Raw genomic sequence first — 22,149 nt, 5'->3', positions numbered from 1 at the left:
GCTCACTTTTTTGGTAACTATCACTCACAACTCAAGTGACCTTGATACAGAGCTAAGAGACTGGGTCATTATAGATTATAAACTACATTAAATGAATCATATTTTTGCTCACAGAGAACTAACAGAGAAAAATTTACAAAGTAATAAACACCCAGTATTCAACTTTAATTTCATCAGCTTAACACTTATTGTGTCAGAGAGAGGTTCTCTATGTAAAATAATTTTAGACAGCAGCACTCACAGTGAACTCTGCTGGGCTCCCCTTTGGTATTAGCTGTTTCTGACAACCTCTTTTGTCTCAGACTCTGCACACTTCATCTCAGACTTGTTCTAACCAGGTCTCCCCCAGTTTAGTCGATTCAGGATTGTCTTCCCCCCAGCTCACTTTTTGATGCTTTCTAAGCATTCTGCTGCACACATGGAATGCAAGTAAATATTTGTTGAATAAATGCATAAACCGTCAGTTCTGCTTAGTGTGAGCTGTTCACACCAGCACTCAGTTTTTGCTCAGCTTGGCCCCCTGTTAGAAATTAGATCTGAGCAGCTGTGTGACACACTAGTGCCTTGGTAAAATGGCAGGGAGAGGGAAGGAACGTTGATCAGACAGGGGAACTGTGTGGGTAAGGCTCTCCAGAGAGACAGAGTATACCAGGAGGATGTGTGTGTGTGTGTGTGTGTGTGTGCGTGTGCACGTGCGCTCGCACGCTCAGTCACATCTGACTCTGTGACCCTGTGGACTATAGCCCACCAGGCTCCTCTCTGTCCATGGGATTTCCCAGGCAAGAATACTGGAGTGGGTTGCCATTTCCTACTCTAGGGGATCTTCCCAACTCAGGGATCAAACTTGTGTTTCTTGCTTTGCTTGCGTTGGTAAGTGGATTCTTTACCAGTAGCGCTACCTGAGTTATTTCAATGAATTGGCTCGTGTGATTGTAGGAGCTGGTAGGTCCCCAATCTGTAGGGCAGGCTGGAAACTCAGGATTTCTACGTGATAGCCTTGATACAGAATTCCCTTTGCTTTGGGAAACCTGCTTTTGCTCTCAAGGCCTTTCACTGATTGGATGAGACCCACCCACATTACCAAGGGTCATCTCCTTTACTTGACGTCAACTGATCATAGATGTTCATCGCATCTACAAAAGACCCTCGTAGCATCATCTGGACTCTGGGTTAACGGAATATCTGGGCACTAGAACCTCTCCAAGCTGACATATAAAATTTCACATCCCAGAACGAACACAGACGAGCTCATACAGTCTGAGGCGTGCAGTTGGTAGGAAACACTTGGCCGATGGTCCCATTAAGGATGTCCAGAGTTGATGTTCAGGACAGTGGTGTCCTGGTGGTGGAGGTGGCCTAGCAGCAGATGTCGCAGGCGGTGAAAACACTTGCGCTGCTGTGCTTATACTCATATGGCTCCTCTCAGCCCATCTGATCATGGGTGGTCCTCTAGTGCCTTCGGCCTTAGTCAGGAACTCAAGGCCAGAGCCTAGTCATGTGACCTGGCCATGGAAATGCCATTTGGAGGAAGACTGCGTCTCTGTCTTTTTTTGGATCCTCCTTCGGAGCTCAGCTGTGGGAGGAGAATGGGTTGGGGTGATGGTGGGGGGAAGCTCAAGAAATGGTGCTGGATGGAAAGCTGTCTCTAGGTATCAAGCGATGTAATGATGACAAGAACATTACCCTGTGAATCAGGAGACCTGGATTCCAGACCCAGCTCCAGGTGTGACCGTGGTCTCCTCATCTGTAAGATGGGAATGATAACACCTCCAGTTGCGAGGACCAGTTGAGAACAGGGAGAGAGCCCCACTTACGGGACAACTTATGAGTAGGTCACACAATGTAGGCGACAGCCTCATATCACGGTGAAACAGAGCAGGACCTATGGTCCTTGTCTCCCCCCATCATGTCCTCTGCCTGCCCTATGTGTGTGGAAAACTTTAGCCAAAGGATAAGTTTAATCAGAGAAGTGAGAAATGCAGAAACAAAGGAAAACAGTCAAAGGAGACTAAACAGTAATAATGTAGTCATTAAGCAGAGGCAAGAACGTTTCGTTCTTTCTCAAGGGCTACAGATAATATTCTGAGCCATATCCTGTGAGCTGTCTTACAGAGACCAAAAGAGCAGGTGGAGAAATTAACTACAGGATGACCAGACTGTACCCAGTACATGAGCTGCCACAATTCCGAGAACTGGCCTCCAAGAAATGGAAACAAACCAAACTTGAAACGAAAGATTGGACCTAAACAATCAGGATGCTGCTGCTCAGACCATTGATGACCAATTTAAAGATGACGGTCAGAGCTGACTGTGTTATTTCTGTATGTAGCCCCCTACCTCTGTCTATAAAAGCTCTTGCCCCACTGGTTGCCAGCAAGGGGTGGGGAGAGTTCCCCACCTTTTGGACAGATGTCTGCCACCCTTCTTCCACCCCAGATGCTGGCATCTGAAATAAAGCAAACTTCTCTTTCCACCAACCTGGCCTGCTTACTGGCTTCTGAGTGGCGAGCAGCCGGACCCCACATACACTCTTTCAGTAACAACAGAGAGAACACAGGCTTGCACCACACCGTTCCTGGGTTTGAACTCTGCTCTTTCACTGAGAGGTGTGTGGGCTTGGCTACATTTGTAGAACTACTTGCCACTGTTTCCTCATTTCTAAAATAAGAACAGGATGACTGTACTCATTTACTAGGGCTGCCAGAACAAGGTGCCACTGACTGGCAGGGAGGGGGCTTAACACAACAGAAGTGTATCATCTCAAGGTTCTGGAGGCTGGAAGTTCAGAATTAAGGGCAAGTTCTTTCCTTGTCCCTTCTAGCTTCTGGGGTTGCTGGCCATCCTTGGCATTTCTTGGCTTGTAGATGTATCCCTCTAGTCTGCCTCCAAATTCACAGGGTCTTGTCTTCCCCTCTTGGAGAAGGCAATGGCACCCCACTCCAGTACTCTTGCCTGGAAAATCCCATGGACGGAGGAGCCTGGTAGGCTGCAGTCCATGGGGTCGCTAAGAGTCAGACACGACTGAGGGACTTCACTTTCATGCATTGGAGAAGGAAATGGCAACCCACTCCAGTGTTCTTGCCTGGAGGATCCCAGGGATGGGGAAGCCTGGTGGGCTGCCATCTATGGGGTCACACAGGGTTGGACACGACTGAAGCGACTTAGCAGCTGTCTTCCCCTCTGGGTGTCTGTGTCCAAATTTCCCACTTCTTTATAGAGACACTGGTCATTGGATTAGCTCCACCTCCCCTATTCCAGTATGACCTCATCTTAACTTGACTCCATCTGTGAAGATCCTATTTCCAAATAAGGTCACCCAATTCACAAGTCCTTTTGAGGGGACACAAACCAATCTGTGACAACAGCCCACATCACAGGGGCCTGAAGAGGGTCTGGCACACAAGAGGTGCTCAGTGAATGGGAGTTATCATTATCATGGAAAACATAGGAGGAAAGATCAAAATCCCCCTTCATTCATAAGACAGAAACCTCCATCACCGCAGTGATTATGACCAGATCCTCACATTTCTATCTGGCTTAGCCCGGACAGCTTGGGATTTTGATGCTGTCTCGTCTTTTGATGTAGCCTCTCTGTCCAAGCTGGGCAGCAATGATGATGGACACTGAGGCCCAGCCCAGGACAGTGGTCTTCTGAGCTGCCCGAGTGGACTCTGAGACAAGAAGTCCTTCCTCCTGGAGAAACGGGCCACAGATCCTGATGCCCTGGCTGGGACTGCAAATATAGAAAACTCCTTTCTCCCAGGGCTGAGACTTGGGGCCTGGGAGGGGCTCAGAAGGATGGAGGGTCTTCAGCAGGTAGATGGGGTGAGCTCTGGGTTCCTCGCTGTTGAGCAGCTTTGTGGTGCCGGCTGCTAGAATATATCATGTTGGCATGACCTTGGATGCCTAAAGTGACTAGATCATTGGGGAAATCCATATACTAGATGTGTGCTTAGCTCCAGGTTGGATAAGGGTTACTATTCCCTCTCCGGATGCTCCCCCCACCAGCCAGTAACTTTGATGTCGCATCCAGACCCTGCTGCCCACGGGTGAGCTTTTACAAACTCACTTTTATACTCAGTCTAGTCCTTCCTTTTGAAAGGGAGGAAGAAGAAGCTATAAGTAATATTACATTACCTGCTCTTTATTCTCCAGTACAGCTAATCAAAAGAGGGAGTCTGCATTGCCTCAGTAGGTGCAATGCTCAGAATGAAGAGGAGCAGATCTGAAGGTCGCCAAAGGCTTTGAGAAATCTGGGGTGACTCATCCGGGCTGGGGACCCACCACCTTGGAGGAACCTGAGTAACCCATGGGTCCAATTGCCAACACTCTACGAACCAAGGGTTGAATGATCGTTCTTGGCCATCCCTATGCAGTGAGGCAGAAGCATTATTTTTACTGGAAAGCCCCCAAGTGTGACTTTTCCATTCCTCCTGTTTGCAAGTCCTCACAGCTGATGGGGGAGAAAATAGCCTGGCACATTTGCATTTAAGTCTTGAAATCTAAATATTTCTGTGAGTCATTCATTATTACCATATAACTCAGTGTTTGCATGCAAATAACTCTAATGCCATAAATGCTTATAAAATAAATCTCTTACCATATGAACTCGGTAAAGAATGCTAATTCCCAGAGTCATGAATGGCTTCGAGAAATCAATCACTTTCTCCCGTTCCGCAGTAATGGTGAGGCCTGCCACGGCCAGATCCGCTTTCTGAAAGGAACAGAGGGAGGTCATCAAAGAGGGGCCCCATGAGAAGGGGGCACAGGGACTGGTGACCAGAGGCTGCCAGCGATGGAGAGGTGCCACTCTGGTCTGGCTTCCCTGCTTGGGCAGTGATCCTAAGCAGCCAGAGGTCTGAACAGTCACTCATGAGAGGACATGGATGTAGAAGCTGTAACTCATGTCCCTCTCAAGGACGTATGTGTGCTCAGTCACTTCAGTCCTGTCCCACCCTTTGCGACCCTACAAGCTGTAGCTCACCAGGCTCCTCAGTCCAGGGATTCTCCAGGCAAGAGTACTGGAGTGGGTTGCCATGCCCCTTTCCAGGGGATCTTCCTGACTCAGGGATCCAACTAGTGTCTCCTGCATTATAGGCAGATTCTTTACCGCTGAACCACCAGGGAAGCCCTCACCTGAGGTTCAGTTCAGTGCAGTTCAGTCACTCAGTCATGTCCGACTCTTTGCGACCCCATGAATTGCAGCACGCCAGGCCTCCCTGTCTATCAGCAACTCTCGGAGTTCACCCAGACTCGCGTCCATCGAGTCAGTGATGCCATCCAGCCATCTCATCCTCTGTTGTCCCCTTCTCCTCCTGCCCCGAATCCCTCCCAGCATCAGAGTCTTTTCCAATGAGTCAACTCTTCGCATGAGGTGGCCAAAGTACTGGAGTTTCAGCTTAGACCCCTTTAACTATGTAAATTAGTATAAAAAGGGAGGCTCACTATGGACCCATCAGACAGAGACTAAAAACGCCCTAGGCAAGGGAGAATTGGCAGACAGAACTTCTGGATACTCAATAATGAGGAGTTTTTTATTCAACTGATGAACTTGTTCAGCCCACAAACAAGTCCCAGTGTTGCGTGAGCTTTGGTGAGGGAGTTACAGTGGAAAATAAAAATGATGACTCCTTGGAAATTACAGGCACTCTAATGCAACCGCATTTATCTCCCAGGGAAGAAATGAAGGTCAAGAATTGAGCGAGTGGCCCAACGTCACAAGCTTGTCTTTGTCAGAGGTAGGACTGCACCTCAGGCTTCCTGGACCACTGGCCTTCTGTTGCTGATAAGGTCAAAATCCAGGTGCCACAGCAGAACTCTGTGAAGGGTCTCTGATCCTTTATGCGAAGTCACCAGATGTTGCTGCACCTCAAGCGCCCACACCTGATAAGAATCTTTCTTTAATTAAGACCCTTGAGAAAGGAAGTGCTGTCAGCTCCTCCAGATATCTCTCTGTCAGGAAGTTCTTCCTCGTGTCTAATTTCAATCCACTCTGTTGCAAAGCAAGCTCACTTCCTGTTGGCCTGCTGCCCTATACATAGAGTGGTGGGGCCCAGAGTGCTGTTCACTTCTGGCCATGCTCTGCCCTAACTAGCTAACCAACCTCACTTCACTTCTCTTGGCTTCCTTAATTTCATCCGCAAACCAAGGGTATGGGGTTTAGACAGTACCAGGATCCTTCCAAGCAATTCTCTGACGGTGATTTTCAAAGTGTAGTTTAGGATCACCCGCATTAGAATCACCTTATTCTTATAAAAGACTAAGAATGTTAAAGAGCAAAGGGCTTATTAAAATATGAGTTCCTGAGTCTCATACCAAACCTCCTGGATCAGACTCTTGTCATGGGGCCTGGGAGTCTATTTGTGACAAGTTGTCCGGGTGATTCTGACTTATACTGATATTTAAGAATTATGTTTTATAACCTAGGCATGTATCTCAGACTAGCTTCCATCAAGGTTTACATTTCAGCTTCTTTCACCAATTCTGGTGGATCTGTTGACACACAAGGTGGAGAAAGAAAGGAGGAAAGGTGAGGTGTTTAACAGTCTACAAACAGGCCAACTGGTTCTGAATGAGAACACACACACACACACGCATGCTACACATGTGTGCCATTTTTCCTAAATCATTGCAAAGGAAGTAAGGAGAGAGACATGTCACTCCTCACTTTATACACAAAGGGACTTATGATTTGTACACACTGGATACATCCATTGACAAACATCAGTTTCTCCTCCATCTCAGCTCCGCTCCTCAACCCCCAACTCATGCTAAAGCAGCCACTCCATCCAGCATCAGTTAACAAGGTAGAGCCTTATAAAGTGAAGGTGAAAGTATTAGTCACTCAGTCATGTCCGACTCTTTGCATCCCCATGGACTGTAGCCCACCAGGATCCTCTGTCCTTGGAATTCTCCAGGTAAGAATACTAGCGTGGGTAGCCGTTCCCTTCTCCAGGGGATCTTCCTGATTCATCGGTTGAACTCAGGTCTCCTGCATTGCAGGCAGATTCTTTACCATCTGAGCCAACAAAGAAGTCCTCACAAAGTGAGGCCAGGCTTTAAAGTGACTAGAGTGCAGATGTAAGAGATTTTTAATAAAAACGAAAAACACGAATGCCTTTTTGAGCTCGTTCTATATTTCTCCAAGAGAGTGTTGATGACTGCTGTCAAGCGAATCAACCCTTGAGAAGGGAGTGAAGTTTGATTAGGAGATGGTTAGTGCCTTCATTTGTGGGGATCCTTCAGAGGGTTGTTAGGACCTTTCAGAACTTCAGTCCCTCGATGACAGTGGCTCTAACTTGAGTTCCACTCAAGAGCACATTTGTAAAGCAACAGAAATCAACCACAAAGATGTAGCAGGTGGAATACCAGTCCTGTGCAGGGTTACGGCAAAATAGCTGTCAAGCCCTGCAAAGACCTTGCGCAGAGGAGATAGGAGTTTAATAGGCTGGAATGAAAGAACTGAAGAAAAGAATAGAAAAATGAAAACTGATACAATGGGCAAGAGATAACCACAGCATCCTGTCATTTTTCTGGTTATTAAAAAAAAAAAAAAAAAGATACCTCCAAACCAAGTAACCCAAACCAACAACTCTATCCTTAAGTTTCTTTCCCCTCCACCACCGACAACACAGCCTTACTCCCAAAAGGGCAAACTTCAGACTGCAATTTAGAAATCATTTCACAAGTTTATAAAGTCAGCCAGCAACAACATTATGGTAAAACAATTCCATATGGAGAGGAAGCTAGAAATGGACAGCATCCCAGGAGGGCGCTTTCCTGGATAGAAGCAGAAAGACCACACACCCCGGGAGAACGTCTGTCCCAGCCTCGGACAGGGCGCTTCTGTCTGTTCTCAAATAGACGCCTCCCCAAGCTAGACCAAACAGAAAACTGCCTCCTGGAGGCACTGCTGCCTCTTTAGCCCAGCCCTTCTCTCTCCTTTGTCTCCACTTGAGAGTAACTTGGGTGCAGGGGAGGCAGGGAGGGGAGAGTGAGATGCTAGAAGAAGCTATGGAGATTATGTAGTGGATTTTTTTTTTCATTGACTCAGTAGCGAGCAGTAATCATGCTCCATGGCTTCTGTGCAGCCTGGATTACCAGCAACAACCTCATGGGATCGGCTATTCCAAAAGGCGGGCATGTCTTTTATTTTTACCTTAGTTAAAAAGACATTATCCTGTAAAGCAGGCTTTGATGAGGAAGTCATGTGCCACAAAACCAAAGCAGAAACCACAGGGGCTGGGACTGCAGACTAGCAATTGTGGGCATGGGAAGTCAAGGGAAGTATGGGCATCACGATGGTTCAGCCCAGCCCTTCTGCATCTCCGGTCACTCTTTGAGGAGAGCCATGCTCTCCAGTGAAAGAACCATGGACGGGACATCAGAAGACCTGGCTCTCATCACAGCTGGGCCATAAACTCACTGTGATCTGGGGAAAGTGATTCTACTGCTCGGGCCTGAGTTTCTCCTACTGTGAAATGAAAGGACTCAACCAGGTGCTCCGAAGCCCTTGCACGTGTGTGTGCTTAATTGCTTCAGTCATGTCTGACTCTGCGACACTATGGACTGTAGCCCGCCAGACTCCTCTGTCCATGGGATTCTCCAGGAAGGAATCTTCCCAACCCAGGGACTGAACTCATGTCTCTTATGTCTAACCTGCATTGGCAGGTGGATTCTTTACCACTAGCACTGCCTGGGAAGCCCTCTGAAGCTCTTCCCCAGGCCTAAGATCCCAGGCTTTCATTTTGCTGGACTAGGAAGGGAGGAACTTCCATCAGCTGGTCCCCATTTGCTCCAGAAGATGATGGTGGTCCCAAGAATCGATGTTTCAGAGATGTCAGGGAGGAGACTGTTTATCCTTAGTCAGCAGGGAGTAGAGCCCAAGGCAGGAAAGCCATAAAGGCCAGAAAGATGCAATGCCATCTGGAGAAGGCAGATCTAGAGGTGTACCCTGCGGGCGGGGGGGGGGGGCGGGAACCCAGAAAAGGGTAGGACGCCTGGAGCTAGAGAAAGAGGAGAGGGAGGAATGGGAACACGGAACAGGCAGAGCATTTTGTAAGCATCACGATGCTCCTGGTTCCTGGGTGTGTGTGTGTGTATGTGTGTGTCACGCACACACACAGGGGTGTATAAATACATTCCCTCTGAGAGAAAGACCTCTCTCCTCTTCCCATTTTTGATTGAAAGTGCTCTTTGAAGAGCTTCATGTTCTGCCTCTGAGAGATCCCCTCTTTTATCTCCTGGATGTTTGTGGAATTTACAAGGGGAGGGCAGACTGCAGGCAGCCTAGAGGTGACTTCCAAAACATACTACCCTGTGCCTCCTGGGTTGAACGGGGTTACACGAAACTGCCACCATCATCGCTATCAGAGCCTGAAGGCTCAGGGTGGCCGCGGCTCTTCTCCTGGGATGAGAGGCCTGGCTGGAAGATGGCAAATTCACAGCAGGGCTCTGGGCCATGCCTGCTCCGGCCCGCAGACCCCACTCGGTGCTTCCCCGAGAACACCTCCAGGGAGGCCTCCGCCCAAAGCACCAGATCCTGAAAGAGCTGAAGGATCAAAGCTTTCCTGTCTCCCTTTTCTTCTCTTTTAGGCACCTGCTGCCCCCTTTTGGGCAAAAGTCTACCCCTTGCCCTCAGCAGTGCCCAGGCACCCTGGGCAGACCTCTGCTGCCTCAGCTCCCTGCCTCCTTTGTCTAAGAGCTCCTCTCTCACATGGAGCCTGGCTAATGAGAGGATGGGGTGGGTCAGAAGACCTGGCTTGGCCTTTTGCTGACCAAATGTTTATAACGACTCACTTAGCCTCTCTGGGACTCAGCTTACCAGGTTATACAATGGGGCGATGCCTGCCTATCAATACCATGTGAGAGTCAAGAGAGATGATGGGTGTGGAAGAGCCCTATCAACTCTACACACTGTAGAGTCCCCCCCACACACACCTGCCTGGGGCAATGGAGGTAGTAGACAGGGTGGCTGAGACTCAGCTTTCAGTGTGGGCCAGACCCATCTGGGCTCTGTTATTCCTTACTTGCTGTGTGACCTTGGACAAAAGTTATGTAACCTCTCTGAGCCTCAGTTTGCTTACCTGAAAGTGGGGATGATAATAGCCCCCACTTCCCAGAATTGCTAAGAAAGTGAATGAGATGATGCTTATAAATGCTGAGCATGGGCCCGCTTCAAAGTAAGTCCCTGATTAATGTTTGATGTTAAGATGATACTGATAGTGAAAATGATGATGAACTTGATAATGATGAGGATCTCAACAGGGCCTCTGGAGACAGCATCTTAACCCATGATGAGTTGTAGGAACGTCTGAGGGGGCAACCAGGCCTGTTCCATCTCCAGATGGGCAGAGGTCTCTAGACATTCGGCCCCTAGTGGCCTTTCCTAGGTGACCTGGGACACACACACAGCAGAACCGACCCAGTGAGCCTCCCTGGTGTAACTGCCTATCCACCTAAGGACCCTCTTAGGCCTCATACTGTACCACTGCTTAGAAATCTCAAGGGAAAAGCTGACATCCAGCTTGGAAAAGAAACCCAGCCGTTGTCCACAGCCTCTTCCTTATTATACGACTCTCCTCTGGGGACAACAGATTCAGTGGCCTCCCCAGCTCCCTTTGAATTCTTGGATCCATCATGCTATCTCTGGTCAGCTTCCAGGTCTTTGTTCTCTGGGCTTTTTTTAACTCGGCCCCCACTGCCTCCCAGTCCCCTGGGGCTCCTGCCCACTGGGGAGGCCGGCCGCCCTCCTTCACCTGCCTTGCCACCAGCTTTCTACTCCTTTGCTGCTCACATCGGCACAGATCTTGTTTCACCTGCTACTCAGGCCCAATAGTGCCTCACATCCTTTGCTGGCATTTATTTAACTCTGTAATTGTGTTATTTAACACTGGAAAGCTTTGGGAGGATACAGTTGGAATGAGAAAATGCTACACAGAATAAGGCTGTATCGAGCATTCCTGGAAGCCTTCATTCCAGGGTAAATGTCTCTGGAGATCCTTTGTATATTGAAAAGGCTCACAGAATCCCAAGCAAGGCCAGGCCTGAGGTGGTGAGAGCAGCGAGGGCATTATCTATAATGACCCAGATAGGAAGGAGCCCCAGGTTCACCAAGCCTGGCTTCCCAGGGAGGGATAAAGGATGCTGGGCTCTGGTTGAGTATCTGGGCCCAGGGTGTCATGGGACCGTGGAGCTCACAGGATCCCCAGTGAGTTCTGTGTCCTGGGACCTGCCCTGGAGTGTGGAATGTCAGGGAAGGCAGAACCCACTGCCCCCTCTCCAGCAATCCTTCCCTCTGTAACAGCATCCTCTTATCGACCCTCTGCCCTGCCCCAGGCAGGGAGCAAAGTGCTGGGATACAGGGTAAGCAAACACAGGCAGAGTCCCTGATGGCAGCAGAGGCAGTCGCCAGACTGTTGAAGAAGAAATCTGTGAAATGGCAGCTGCACTAAGTGTTTACAGTAGACATCTGTGGCCCCATAAGAAGGGAGAACAGGGGCTGACAGAGTCTTCATGGGAGCTTTCTCAAGATGAGACTCAGTTATCCGAACAACAGTTACCAGTGAGAAGGCCTGGGATGAGCACTCCCATTCAGGGTGGGGGGTTGCTGCATGTGCAAAGGCCCTGAGGCAGGAGGGAGCTTGGGGACATTCCAGAGGCTAGAAGAGGCCCAGGGTGTCTAAAGCACACACAGCTGGGAACAGTGCTGTAAGATGAAGCTGGAGGGGCAGGCAGAAGATGCAGTGACTTGAAGAGCAGTGGAAAGGCCCTGAAGTACTTTAAGCAGAATCAGGTCTGTAATCCTAACACGTTTAATACCTGTAGCCCTGCCTGTTGCTTAGTTAGTAAACTGACACACAGGCAGAGCTACAGGTGTAGCCTGGGAGTCAGGCCCTCATGGTCTGCCCACCTCTCCAAGTTCAGCCTCATTTCCCAGTATTCCTCCTGAAGCCCCTGGGAGTCAAACACACCTCCTATAGCTCTTTCACTTGCAATGTCCAACAGTAACTCCCCTCTTCAAGGTCCATTCAAAGTTTATCTCCTCCATATAAACTTCCCTATCAGTTTCTCAGGAATAAGCCTTCCCTCCTCTCAATCAAAAAGGGAGGTAAGGGACATCCCTGGTGGTCCAGGGGTTGAGCTGCCTTCCGATGCAAGGGACGTGGGTTCAATCCCTGATCGGGGAACTAAGATCCCACATGCCGCAGGGCAACTAAGCCTGCACACCACAACTCCTGAGCCCAAGCGCTCTGGAGCCCATGTGCTACAAACAGGGAGCCTGAGAGCCACACAAGAGAAGATCCCACATGCTACAACCTAGACTTGATGCAGCCAAAGATAAATGAATAGAAGTAATAATAAAGTGAATATATACAGGGGGAAAATGGAGCTGAAACACTGCTTATACCACTTAGGCAGCATTTGCCATAAATTGCCTTATGTTTTTTGGGCTCCAAAATCACTGCAGATGGTGATTGCAGCCATGAAATTAAAAGACACTTACTCCTTGGAAGAAAAGTTATGACCAACCTAGATAGCATATTCAAAAGCAGAGACATTGCTTTGCCGACTAAGGTCCATCTAGTCAAGGCTATGGTTTTTCCAGTAGTTATGTATGGATGTGAGAGTTGGACTGTGAAGAAGGCTGAGCACCGAAGAATTGATGCTTTTGAACTGTGGTGTTGGAGAAGACTCTTGAGAGTCCCTTGGTCTGCAAGGAGATCCAACCAGTCCTTTCTGAAGGAGATCAGCCCTGGGATTTCTTTGGAAGGAATGATGCTAAAGCTGAAACTCCAGTACTTTGGCCACCTCATGCGAAGAGTTGACTCATTGGAAAAGACTCTGATGCTGGGAGGGATTGAGGGCAGGAGAAGAAGGGGAACGACTGAGGATGAGATGGCTGGATGGCATCACTGACTCGATGGACGTGAGTCTGAGTGAACTCCGGGAGATGGTGATGAACAGGGAGGCCTGGCGTGCTGCAATTCATGGGGTTGCAAAGAGTCGGACACGACTGAGTGACTGAACTGAACTGAGAACAGGGACCTGGGCTCACATACCAACCGTACCCTTACTGGCTGTGTGACTTTGAGAAAGGATTTACCTTCTCTGTGCCTCAATTTCTTCATCGAGAGAGTGGGCCTAACAACAGTTCCCACCCTCATGGAGCCTCTACAGGAATTAATTGAACAACTCATACAAGGTTTATGTCTGGCACAGAATAATTCTCATTGAATGAGAGCTCTTATTATTATTATTGTGTGAACATTGTTATTGTTGTTGTGATCATTCATGCACATAAATTAACTTCCCCATTAGATTATAAGAAGCAAGGACCATATTGTCAAAAAAATTAACTTATGTAGTTGCCACAGGCTCCATTTAACAAAGAAACTGAGGCCCAGAGAGGTTACTAATTTGCTCAAGTACACACAGCTTGGAAGCAGAGACATCTGTCTTCAGATGCGCATATTCTCAGGACTGCTTTCTTTGGCTGCACTGTTCATAGTGACGTTCCCGAAGTGGACACACAGTAAGTCTCTAAAACCAGTGCAGCCAGCAGGGTAGGGTACAGGGGGCCAACTTCTCAGACACGGCCTACCCTCCAGCCCCTTCTTGCCAACAGCAGAATCAGGTTGATTTCTGACACATACCTGACGAGCCTGCACCAGGAGGGACTTATTAGGAAGCTGGGTCATTATAACCAAATTCAGGTCATGCTCCGGATACACTTCTTCATTCTCCAGCCTAAAGAGGACTCAAAGCCCCACATCCCCACTAGAGGGCTCCCCTCTCCCCCTGCCCCCTCCCCAGCCCCAGCACCCTGTAACTCCAGGGCTACAGGGAGCCCAAGCGAGAGGCGAATGGGCCCCCACGCTCTGTGATTAAGGTGGAGAGGTGTTAATTACCCTCTGGGAAGAAGCAGATGCTGAGGGGGGAGGCCCGGGCTGAGCCAGGCGGGCCAGAAGAGAAAGGACCAGCTTCCAGAATCTCGCCAGCCCTCAGGCCTTCCGTGCTGCGCAGTGGAGCAGATTAACATCTGCAGCTCAGCCCATTTCAAATTAGATTATGTGCTCACTTTCTGTCTTTTGATCCATCTACCTGCTGGGCACCTTCTTCTCCTCTCCTGCCTCCACCTAGGGAGCCGCTCAGGGAACCTGCCGGGATGCACCAGGGTCCCTGTGCTGAGCGGCAACGGGATCTGAAGGTGCCGGGGAACTCACGCCCACTCCTGGGTCCCCTGTTATCCACAGGAGCCATCACTTAGACGCCCTAATAGTAGGTTTCAGCAATGCACACAGCTGCTCTTCTGTTGCGTAAGGCAGGCGGCTTCCCACTCCACCCGCCGTGGGCTGAGGCTGAGGGTAAATTAATAGGACCCCATGGCACCTGCACAATGATGGGTGCCCTGTTCACTGAGGAGACTGGGGGTCAACCCCATCCCTTCCCCTCCCTTCTTTCAGTCCAGGATATGGGAACATGGAGGAGGACCAGCTAGTCACCTGTCTCTCTCTCACACACACACATTCAAATCAGCCTGCTTCCCATTCCCAGGAAGGTCCTGATCAGAACCTTTCTGAATCTATGTGTATGTGCATACTCAGTCATTCAATTGTGTCCGACTCTTTGCAACCCCATGGACTGTAGCCCACCAGGCTCCTCTGTCCAGGGGATTTCCCAGGCAAGAATTCTGCAGTGGGTTGCCATGCCCTCCTGCAGGGGATCTTCCTGACCCAGGGATCAAACCCGCATCTTCTGCAGATTCTTCAGCCACTGAGCCACCCTGGAAGCCCTTTTTGAGCACATCTGAGCCCAAATCTGAGAGATTTACTCATGCACCCAGGGCTGAGCCTACAAGGCTCAGAGCCAAACCCAGAGAAGCATTAGCATTCCCGGGGAAGTAGCAATGTCACTGGCAGGTCCAAGGGCTCCCTGGTGCTATTTCTTGAGGTGACAGCCTATTCTCAGGGTTGGATGAATTTCTTTAGAGTTAAATTAAAATCCCCATGAAATATTTAGTTGGCTCAGCTCAGAGCTGTGTAATTGGCCTATGTGGGCCGATTTGAGGAAAGAACCAGGCTTAAGGAAAGACGGGTTGGCAATTCTTTCATGGGTGAAGCTGTGCAGCACATGGATCCAAGCTGGGGCAGGAGGCCAAGCAGATATTGTTGACCTTTGACTTCTTGTCACATGCTGCCATCTCTGGCCATGGACCCTCTCTGCCCTTTCAGGTCAGAGATGTATGTCAATCCCAATTCTGCAATCCTCAGTGAGCAAATTACCTGAAGTCTGGGCTTCAACTTCCTCACCTCTAAAATGGACATAATCATGCCTGTTTTTTGTGATTGTTGCAAGTATTAAATCCAGTAACCTCTGTGGACTGAGCTCAGGGGTCATTCTACCCTTATAACCCCCTCTTCCAACTGTAGCCAGGGGGGTGTTTGAAGCTAAAGCAGATCATGCTGTTCTCTGTATTGCCTTTTTACTTTTCTATGCCATGGACCCTCATCAGCGGTCTGGTGAGGTCTGTCGACCCTTTCTTTAAAAATGTTTTAAGATGTTTATTACATTTGCTGTTTCATGGGACTGTATTACATAATACATAATTACAAGGGACCTCCTTGGCAGTCCAGTGGTTAAGACTCTTTGCTTCCAATGCAAGCGGTTCAGGTTGGATCCCTGGTGGGGAAACTAAGATCCCATATGCCACATGAATAAAATGAATAAATGAATAAAAAATAAAAGTAAAGAATACATAACCACATAATTGTGATACACTGACCGTGAGAGCCAGAGGTAGGTCTAGCAACATTCTAACGGCATCATTGTTGACAAAGTCACAGTATGCTTAATACCAATAAGGTTTGTTGCCCACATTTATAGATAAAGGAAATATATTTCAGTTTGAATCTAGGAAAAAAACATAGATATAAATTTTTCCCTTTTCAGTTTATGATCTCTCTTGATGCTCTCCTCAGACGCTTGGGTGGGCATGGACCCCAGGAAAAGAACCCAGAGAGACTTTCCAGTTACTGACCCTGATTCCTCACCAGGCCCACCAGGCATGGTGTGATGGGGCGGTGCTCTGGTTCTCAAACGTTGCCGGTTCATTTGCACTGTGGAATTCTGGCATTTACTCTTTCCTTTCCCTGCTCTTGGGCTTCCCAAGTGGTCAGCGGTAAAGAATCCCCCTGCTAGTGCAAGGGATGAAGGCTCAATGCCTCGGTCGGGAAAGTCCCCCAGAGGAGGAAATGGCAACCCACTCTAGTATTCTTGCCTGGGAAATCCCATGGACAGAGGAGCCTGGTAGGCTACAATCCATGGGGTTGCAAAAGAGTCAGACATGACTGAGCAACTAAACACCAGTTCCCAGCTCTGCCCTGGCCTTGGCGAGGCTGCTTCTGCACATGGTTCGGATCTCAGAGTGGTCTTTCCAGAATGCTCATTCAAAGGAGCCCTCTCTCTGACACTCTGTGTAATTATCCTGAGATTTTCCTTCACCACAAAAATCTCAATCTAAAATTGTCTTGTTCATTCCTTCATCTTCCTGTTTATTGTCTGTTTAGAAAGAAGGTTCCAGTAGGCAGGAACCTGTTGTTGCTGTGGCCACACAGCTCTCCAGAGACTAGAACAGTGCCTGGCATGTGATGGGTACCAAACTGATATTTGATGAAGAAAGGCACAACCGAATGCATGAATAGATGAATCAAAGAAAGCAAGCACGAGCTCATTCATGTGATTTTCTCACCTGGACTCTGAGTTAGGGGAGCAATTATGCACAATTCCAGCTGAAAGTGTCCATGCTCCAGCCACCCTTGGCACTCACCAGCCACCATAATCTTAGGCAAGTGATCTAACCTCTCTGTACCTCAGTTTCCTCATCTGGAAACTGGGACAGTAACAATACATACCTCACAAGGATGTTGTGAAGACTAAACAAAATGATATATGAAAAGCACTCAGATCAGTGCCTGGAGCAGAAAATGCTACAGAAGTGTAAGCTATTATTTTCGTTGTTGCAAGTTAGAGGATCAACTTCAATGTTATTTAAAACAGTGATTATTTCAAAAGATCAATATAGGTTTTGAAGAGAGAACAAAGAAATTCCATGATTGGAAAACCGATACGTATGACAGATGTTACACTGCGTTTATGTAGTTGGGATGTGAAAAAGAAACTAGCCCTGAGAGTCTGGGGATGCAGGGATTCCCGGGGAAGCCTGAACTCTGCTTCCTCTCACTGTGGCACCTTTACCGTCGCCTGCATCATCCCCAACCCCCGATTTTCTGAAGATCGACCAGTGATTGGCACATGAAAGAAAACGATCGAATCCCCAGTTTTCAGGATGATACGCTCATTCATAATCCAAATGTTCCTTATTCCCCTATCAAACTGATTAAACCTCCAGCCCACATGACAATGTGGCCCTCAGTAGGGCCAATGATAAGAGGCAGAGGATTGCCGCCGGTGCGCTCACACTGCTGCGTTTCCCACATAGCTTGCTGGCTGCCAGAAAAGTCGGAGGGCTGGGACACAGCTTGGGGCTCTGACATTGAGTAAGGCTAACTGGCCCACATGGGGATCAAGCTTGCAGCCCTGACCTTTCAGGCAGAAAACCAGCACGGACCAAGCCAGTTCCACAGCTGCCGGGGCCTCTGGGGTCCAGGCCTGGGTGTATCTGACGGCACTTCTAGCTTAGGGTGCCCTTCTTTTATTTCCCTTCCCGCTTAGGGAAGGGGCTTCCAGCCCCATGTTTAGGAACAGCGTGATTCACAGGCTGCTATTAGGACTGTTTTTGTTGAGTGAGATAAAAGGACCACCAGTTCCCAGGAACATTGCTGACAGCCACAAAGAACTTCCAGAGGTGGCCCCTTTGCCCCTGCTGAACTCCAAATCAACAAGCCTCCTCCGGTGATTCCCCCATCCCTTACTGTCTTGCTGGACAGAAGAAACGTCTGAACTGGCCTCAGATTGACCCCTGAGCTGCGCCACAGGGTGCCAGGAAGGGTGAGCAAAGATCTGACTCATCAGATCCATGCACTGGTTAACAGCTAGCCTTTTTCTCATTTCTTATCAGCATATGCACAAGTCAAAGCCATTGCCAAGGGCAGAGGGCATTTCTCAGGGATCCCTGCTGTTTTTCCCAAGAAGACAGCTGGAGGTGCTGTCATAAGCCTCTGGCCCCTCCTCCTCGGTGCTGAAGTGCGTTTGGTCTACTTTAGAGAGGTGCTGACAGGGTTCTCATGCCCCCTCAAAATCAGTCAGTTCAGTCGCTCAGTCATGTCTGACTCTGCGACTCCATGAATCGCAGCATGCCAGGCCTCCCTGTCCATCACCAACTCCCGGAGTTCACTCAGACTCACGTCCATCGAGTCAGTGACGCCATCCAGCCATCTCATCTTCTGTCGTCCCCTTCTCCTCCTGCCCCCAATCCCTCCCAGCATCAGGGTCTTTTCCAATGAGTCAACTCTTCGCATGAGGTGGCCAAAGTACTGGAGTTTCAGCTTGAGCATCATTCCTTCCAATGAACTGATCTCCTTTAGAATGGACTGGTTGGATCTCCTTGCAGTCCAAGGGACTCTCAAAAGTCTTCTCCAACACCACAGTTCAAAAGCATCAATTCTTCAGCACTCAGCTTTCTTCACAGTCCAACTCTTGCATCCATACATGACTACTGGAAAAACCATAGCCTTGACTAGACAGACCTTTGTTGGCAAAGTAATGTCTCTGCTTTTGAATATGCTGTCTAGGTTGGTCATAACTTTCCTTCCAAGGAGTAAGCGTCTTTTAATTTCATGGCTGCAGTCACCATCTGCAGTGATTTTGGAGCCCAAAAACATAAAGTCTGACACTGTTTCCACTGTTTCCCCATCTATTTCCCATGAAGCGATGGGACCAGATGCCATGATCTTCGTTTTCTGAATGTTGAGCTTTAAGCCAAGTTTTCCACTCTCCACTTTCAGTTTCATCAAGAGGCTTTTTAGTTCCTCTTCGCTTTCTGCCATAAGGGTGGTGTCATCTGCATGTCTGAGGTTATTGATATTTCTCCCAGCAAACTTGACTCCAGCTTGGGCTTCTTCCAGCCCAGCGTTTCTCATGATGTACTCTGCATATAAGTTAAATAAGCAGGGTGACAATATACAGCCTTGACGTACTCCTTTTCCTATTTGGGACCAGTCTGTTGTTCCATGTGCAGTTCTAACTGTTGCTTCCTGACATTAATATAGGTTTCTCAAGAGGCAGGTCAGGTGGTCTGGGATTCCCATCTCTTTTAGAATTTTCCACAGTTTATCGTGATCCACACAGTCAAAGGCTTTGGCATAGTCAATAAAGCAGAAATAGATGTTTTTCTGGAACTCTCTTGCTTTTTCCATGATCCAGCAGATGTTGGCAATTTGGTCTCTGGTTCCTCTGCCTTTTCTAAAACCAACTTGAACATCTGGAAGTTCACGGTTCACATATTGTTGAAGCCTGGTTTGGAGAATTTTGAGCATTACTTTACTAGCGTGTAAGATGAGTGCAATTGTGCATTTGAGCATTCTTTGGCATTGCCTTTTTTTGGGATTGGAATGGAAACTGACCTTTTCCAGTCCTGTGGCCACTGCTGAGTTTTCCAAATTTGCTAGCATATTGAGTGCAGCACTTTCACAGTGTCATCTTACAGGATTTGAAATAGCTCAACTGGAATTCCATCACCTGCACTAGCCCCTCATAATAAACCAAAAATAGCCCCAAAAATTCTTTTCACAGACTGCATATGAGCTCCATAACAACCTCAAAGCCAGCAGTAGCCAATGTAGAGATAGAATAAGACAGAGCAATGATGGTGTTCAATTCAGGATGATGGTTACCTTTTGGGAGGAGGGAAGGTGCAGAGTGAAGGGCAGCATTTTGGCAGGCAGGGGCAAGGGTCTGCAGTGAGCTGGTGTTGGTGTATGTCTTGACCAGGATTGTGATGACATCGGTATGTCCCCTCTGTGATAAGTCAAGTCTATGCTTATGATTTGTGTGCATTCTGTATGTATATTTCAATTACGCTTCTTAAAAAGTTAAGTGATTTGCCCAAATAGAAGAGAGAGTGGCTACCATCAAGCCTGACACTCAGCATCTTGCTGACTCTTTTTTTTTTTTAATTATTTTGTATTAAGGTAGAGCCAAGTAAAAATGTTGTGATAATTACAGGTGGACAGCAAAGGGACTCAGCCATACATATAGTGTATCCATTCTCCCCCAAACTCCCCTCCCATCCAGGCTGCCACATAAAACATTGTCTGCTGACTCTTTTGGAGAAGGCAATGGCAACCACTCCAGTACTCTCGCCTGGAAAATCCCATGGGCAGAGGAGCCTGGTAGGCTGCAGTCCATGGGGTCGCTAAGAATTGGACACGACTGAGAGACTTCACTTTCACTTTTCACGTTCACGCATTGGAGAAGGAAATGGCAACCCACTCCAGTGTTCTTGCCTGGAGAATCCCAGGGACGGGGGAGCCTGGTGGGCTGCCGTCTATGGGGTCACACAGAGTCGGACACAACTGAAGCGACTTAGCAGCAGCAGCAGCTGACTCTTTGAAATAAAAAAGCCTGTATGTCACAGGGCTACAGGAGCTACATTATTTGTGCCAGGGGCTGGTAAGTTCAGACACGACAAATCTCTAGCCTATCTCTGTTTAAACATCTGGGTGGCTTCTAATTCAAGGCGAGCTAAAAGGAACATTTGGCTGTTTTAACTGGATTTGTATGTTGCATCTGGATGGAGAAGAGTCCAGATCCCTTGTCTGATGCAAACAACTGGATAGACTGTAAAACTCTTGGGAGCCAACTCTCTCTCTGCTGTGAACACTGGGCAAAGCCCAGTGGCTGGGGGCAGAGGAACCTAGCCCCTCAACTGGGAGCCAAAAACACCCTCCAACACTTGCCAGCCTACACTCTAGATGGGTCTTAAACCCCAGAAGGAGACAGCACTCCATCCCATGTTGGATAGCAATGTTTTCTCAGTGTTTTTTGGATCCTGGTTTAAAGTATGCATCCTGCTAGCTATGTGATCATGGACAAGTCACTTAACCTCTCTGAACTTGTTTTCTCATGAGTAAAGTAGGAATGGCAACAGCTTCTATTTCACAGAGTTGCTGTGAGGATTACATGAGTTAATGTCCAAGGTCTGACACAAAGAACACGTTCACTGCTCAATCATGTTTGCTGCTATTATCATTATGCTCTTTCTGATTCCGGCATCCCACATCCATCCTCTGCCCATCTGCTTGACACCCCCCAAGACCTGGCCTATGCTTTGGGCTGCACCGTCCTGCCTGGTGGGTTTTTTTAAAAATACATTTTGTTAAATTTTAATAAATGTATTTAGTTGGTTGTTTTTTTGCTGCTGCGTGCAGGTTTTCTCTGGTTGCAGTGAGCGGGGGTCACTCTCTAGCTGTGGTGCACAGGCTTCTCATTGCAGTGGCTTCTCTTGTCGCAGAGCACGGGCTCTGGAGTGCAGGCTCAGGAGCTGTGGCACACGGGCTTAGTTGTCCCACGGCATGTGGGATCTTCCTGGTGTGTGTGCTTAGTCGCTCAGTCGTGTCACTCTTTGTGACCCCATGGACTGTAGCCCTTCAGACTTCTCTGTCCATTGAATTTTCCAGGCAAGAATACTGGAATGGGTTGCCATTTCCTCCAGGGGATCTTCTCAACCCAGGGATTGAACCTGCATCTCCTGAGTCTCCTGCATTGGTTGGTAGTTTCTTTACTGCTGAGCCACCAGGGAAGACCCTGGACCAGGGATTAAACCAGTGTCTCCTGCATTGCAAGGCAGATTCTTAACCACTGGAGCATCTGGCGGGGTTTTTGAAGGTCGAACTCACCTCCCTGATCGGCTCCTACTGACTCCCCTTCACTTTTGGTCAGACTGACACCAGCTGACACAACTGCTGCTCTGCTGTACTTACTGACCACATCCACCCTCTGCTTCGATCTCCTGCCTGTATCCCACCAGTCACCAACCCCCAGCAGCCGGCCGGGTCCCCAGCCTGCTGCCTTCCAAGCCCAGGCAGGTGTGCTCAGGGCGTGTCCTGGATGTGGATAAAGGATCCATTCAGCAAAAGTTGACAGTCCTTCTGGGCTGTTCAAATTCACTGAATGGACCAACCGCTGCCA

General features: G+C 48.5%; 1 protein-coding gene across 1 annotated transcript in view; it reads right to left on the bottom strand.

Moving 5' to 3' along the window:
- The window catches only part of GRIK4 (glutamate ionotropic receptor kainate type subunit 4), a 401,597-nt gene that overhangs the window by 45,579 nt on the left and 333,869 nt on the right, over window positions 1–22,149 (bottom strand). The window contains exon 13 of the mRNA XM_069555411.1: window positions 4,601–4,714. Within this exon, the coding sequence (XP_069411512.1) occupies window positions 4,601–4,714 (114 nt within the window). The remainder of the gene's footprint in view (window positions 1–4,600; window positions 4,715–22,149) is intronic.

Source organism: Ovis canadensis, chromosome 15, assembly GCF_042477335.2.
Source record: "Ovis canadensis isolate MfBH-ARS-UI-01 breed Bighorn chromosome 15, ARS-UI_OviCan_v2, whole genome shotgun sequence".
In the NCBI taxonomy this organism is placed as follows: Eukaryota; Metazoa; Chordata; class Mammalia; order Artiodactyla; family Bovidae; genus Ovis; species Ovis canadensis.
Note: the sequence above shows the minus strand (reverse complement) of the source record. Positions and strands in the feature narration are given on the sequence as shown.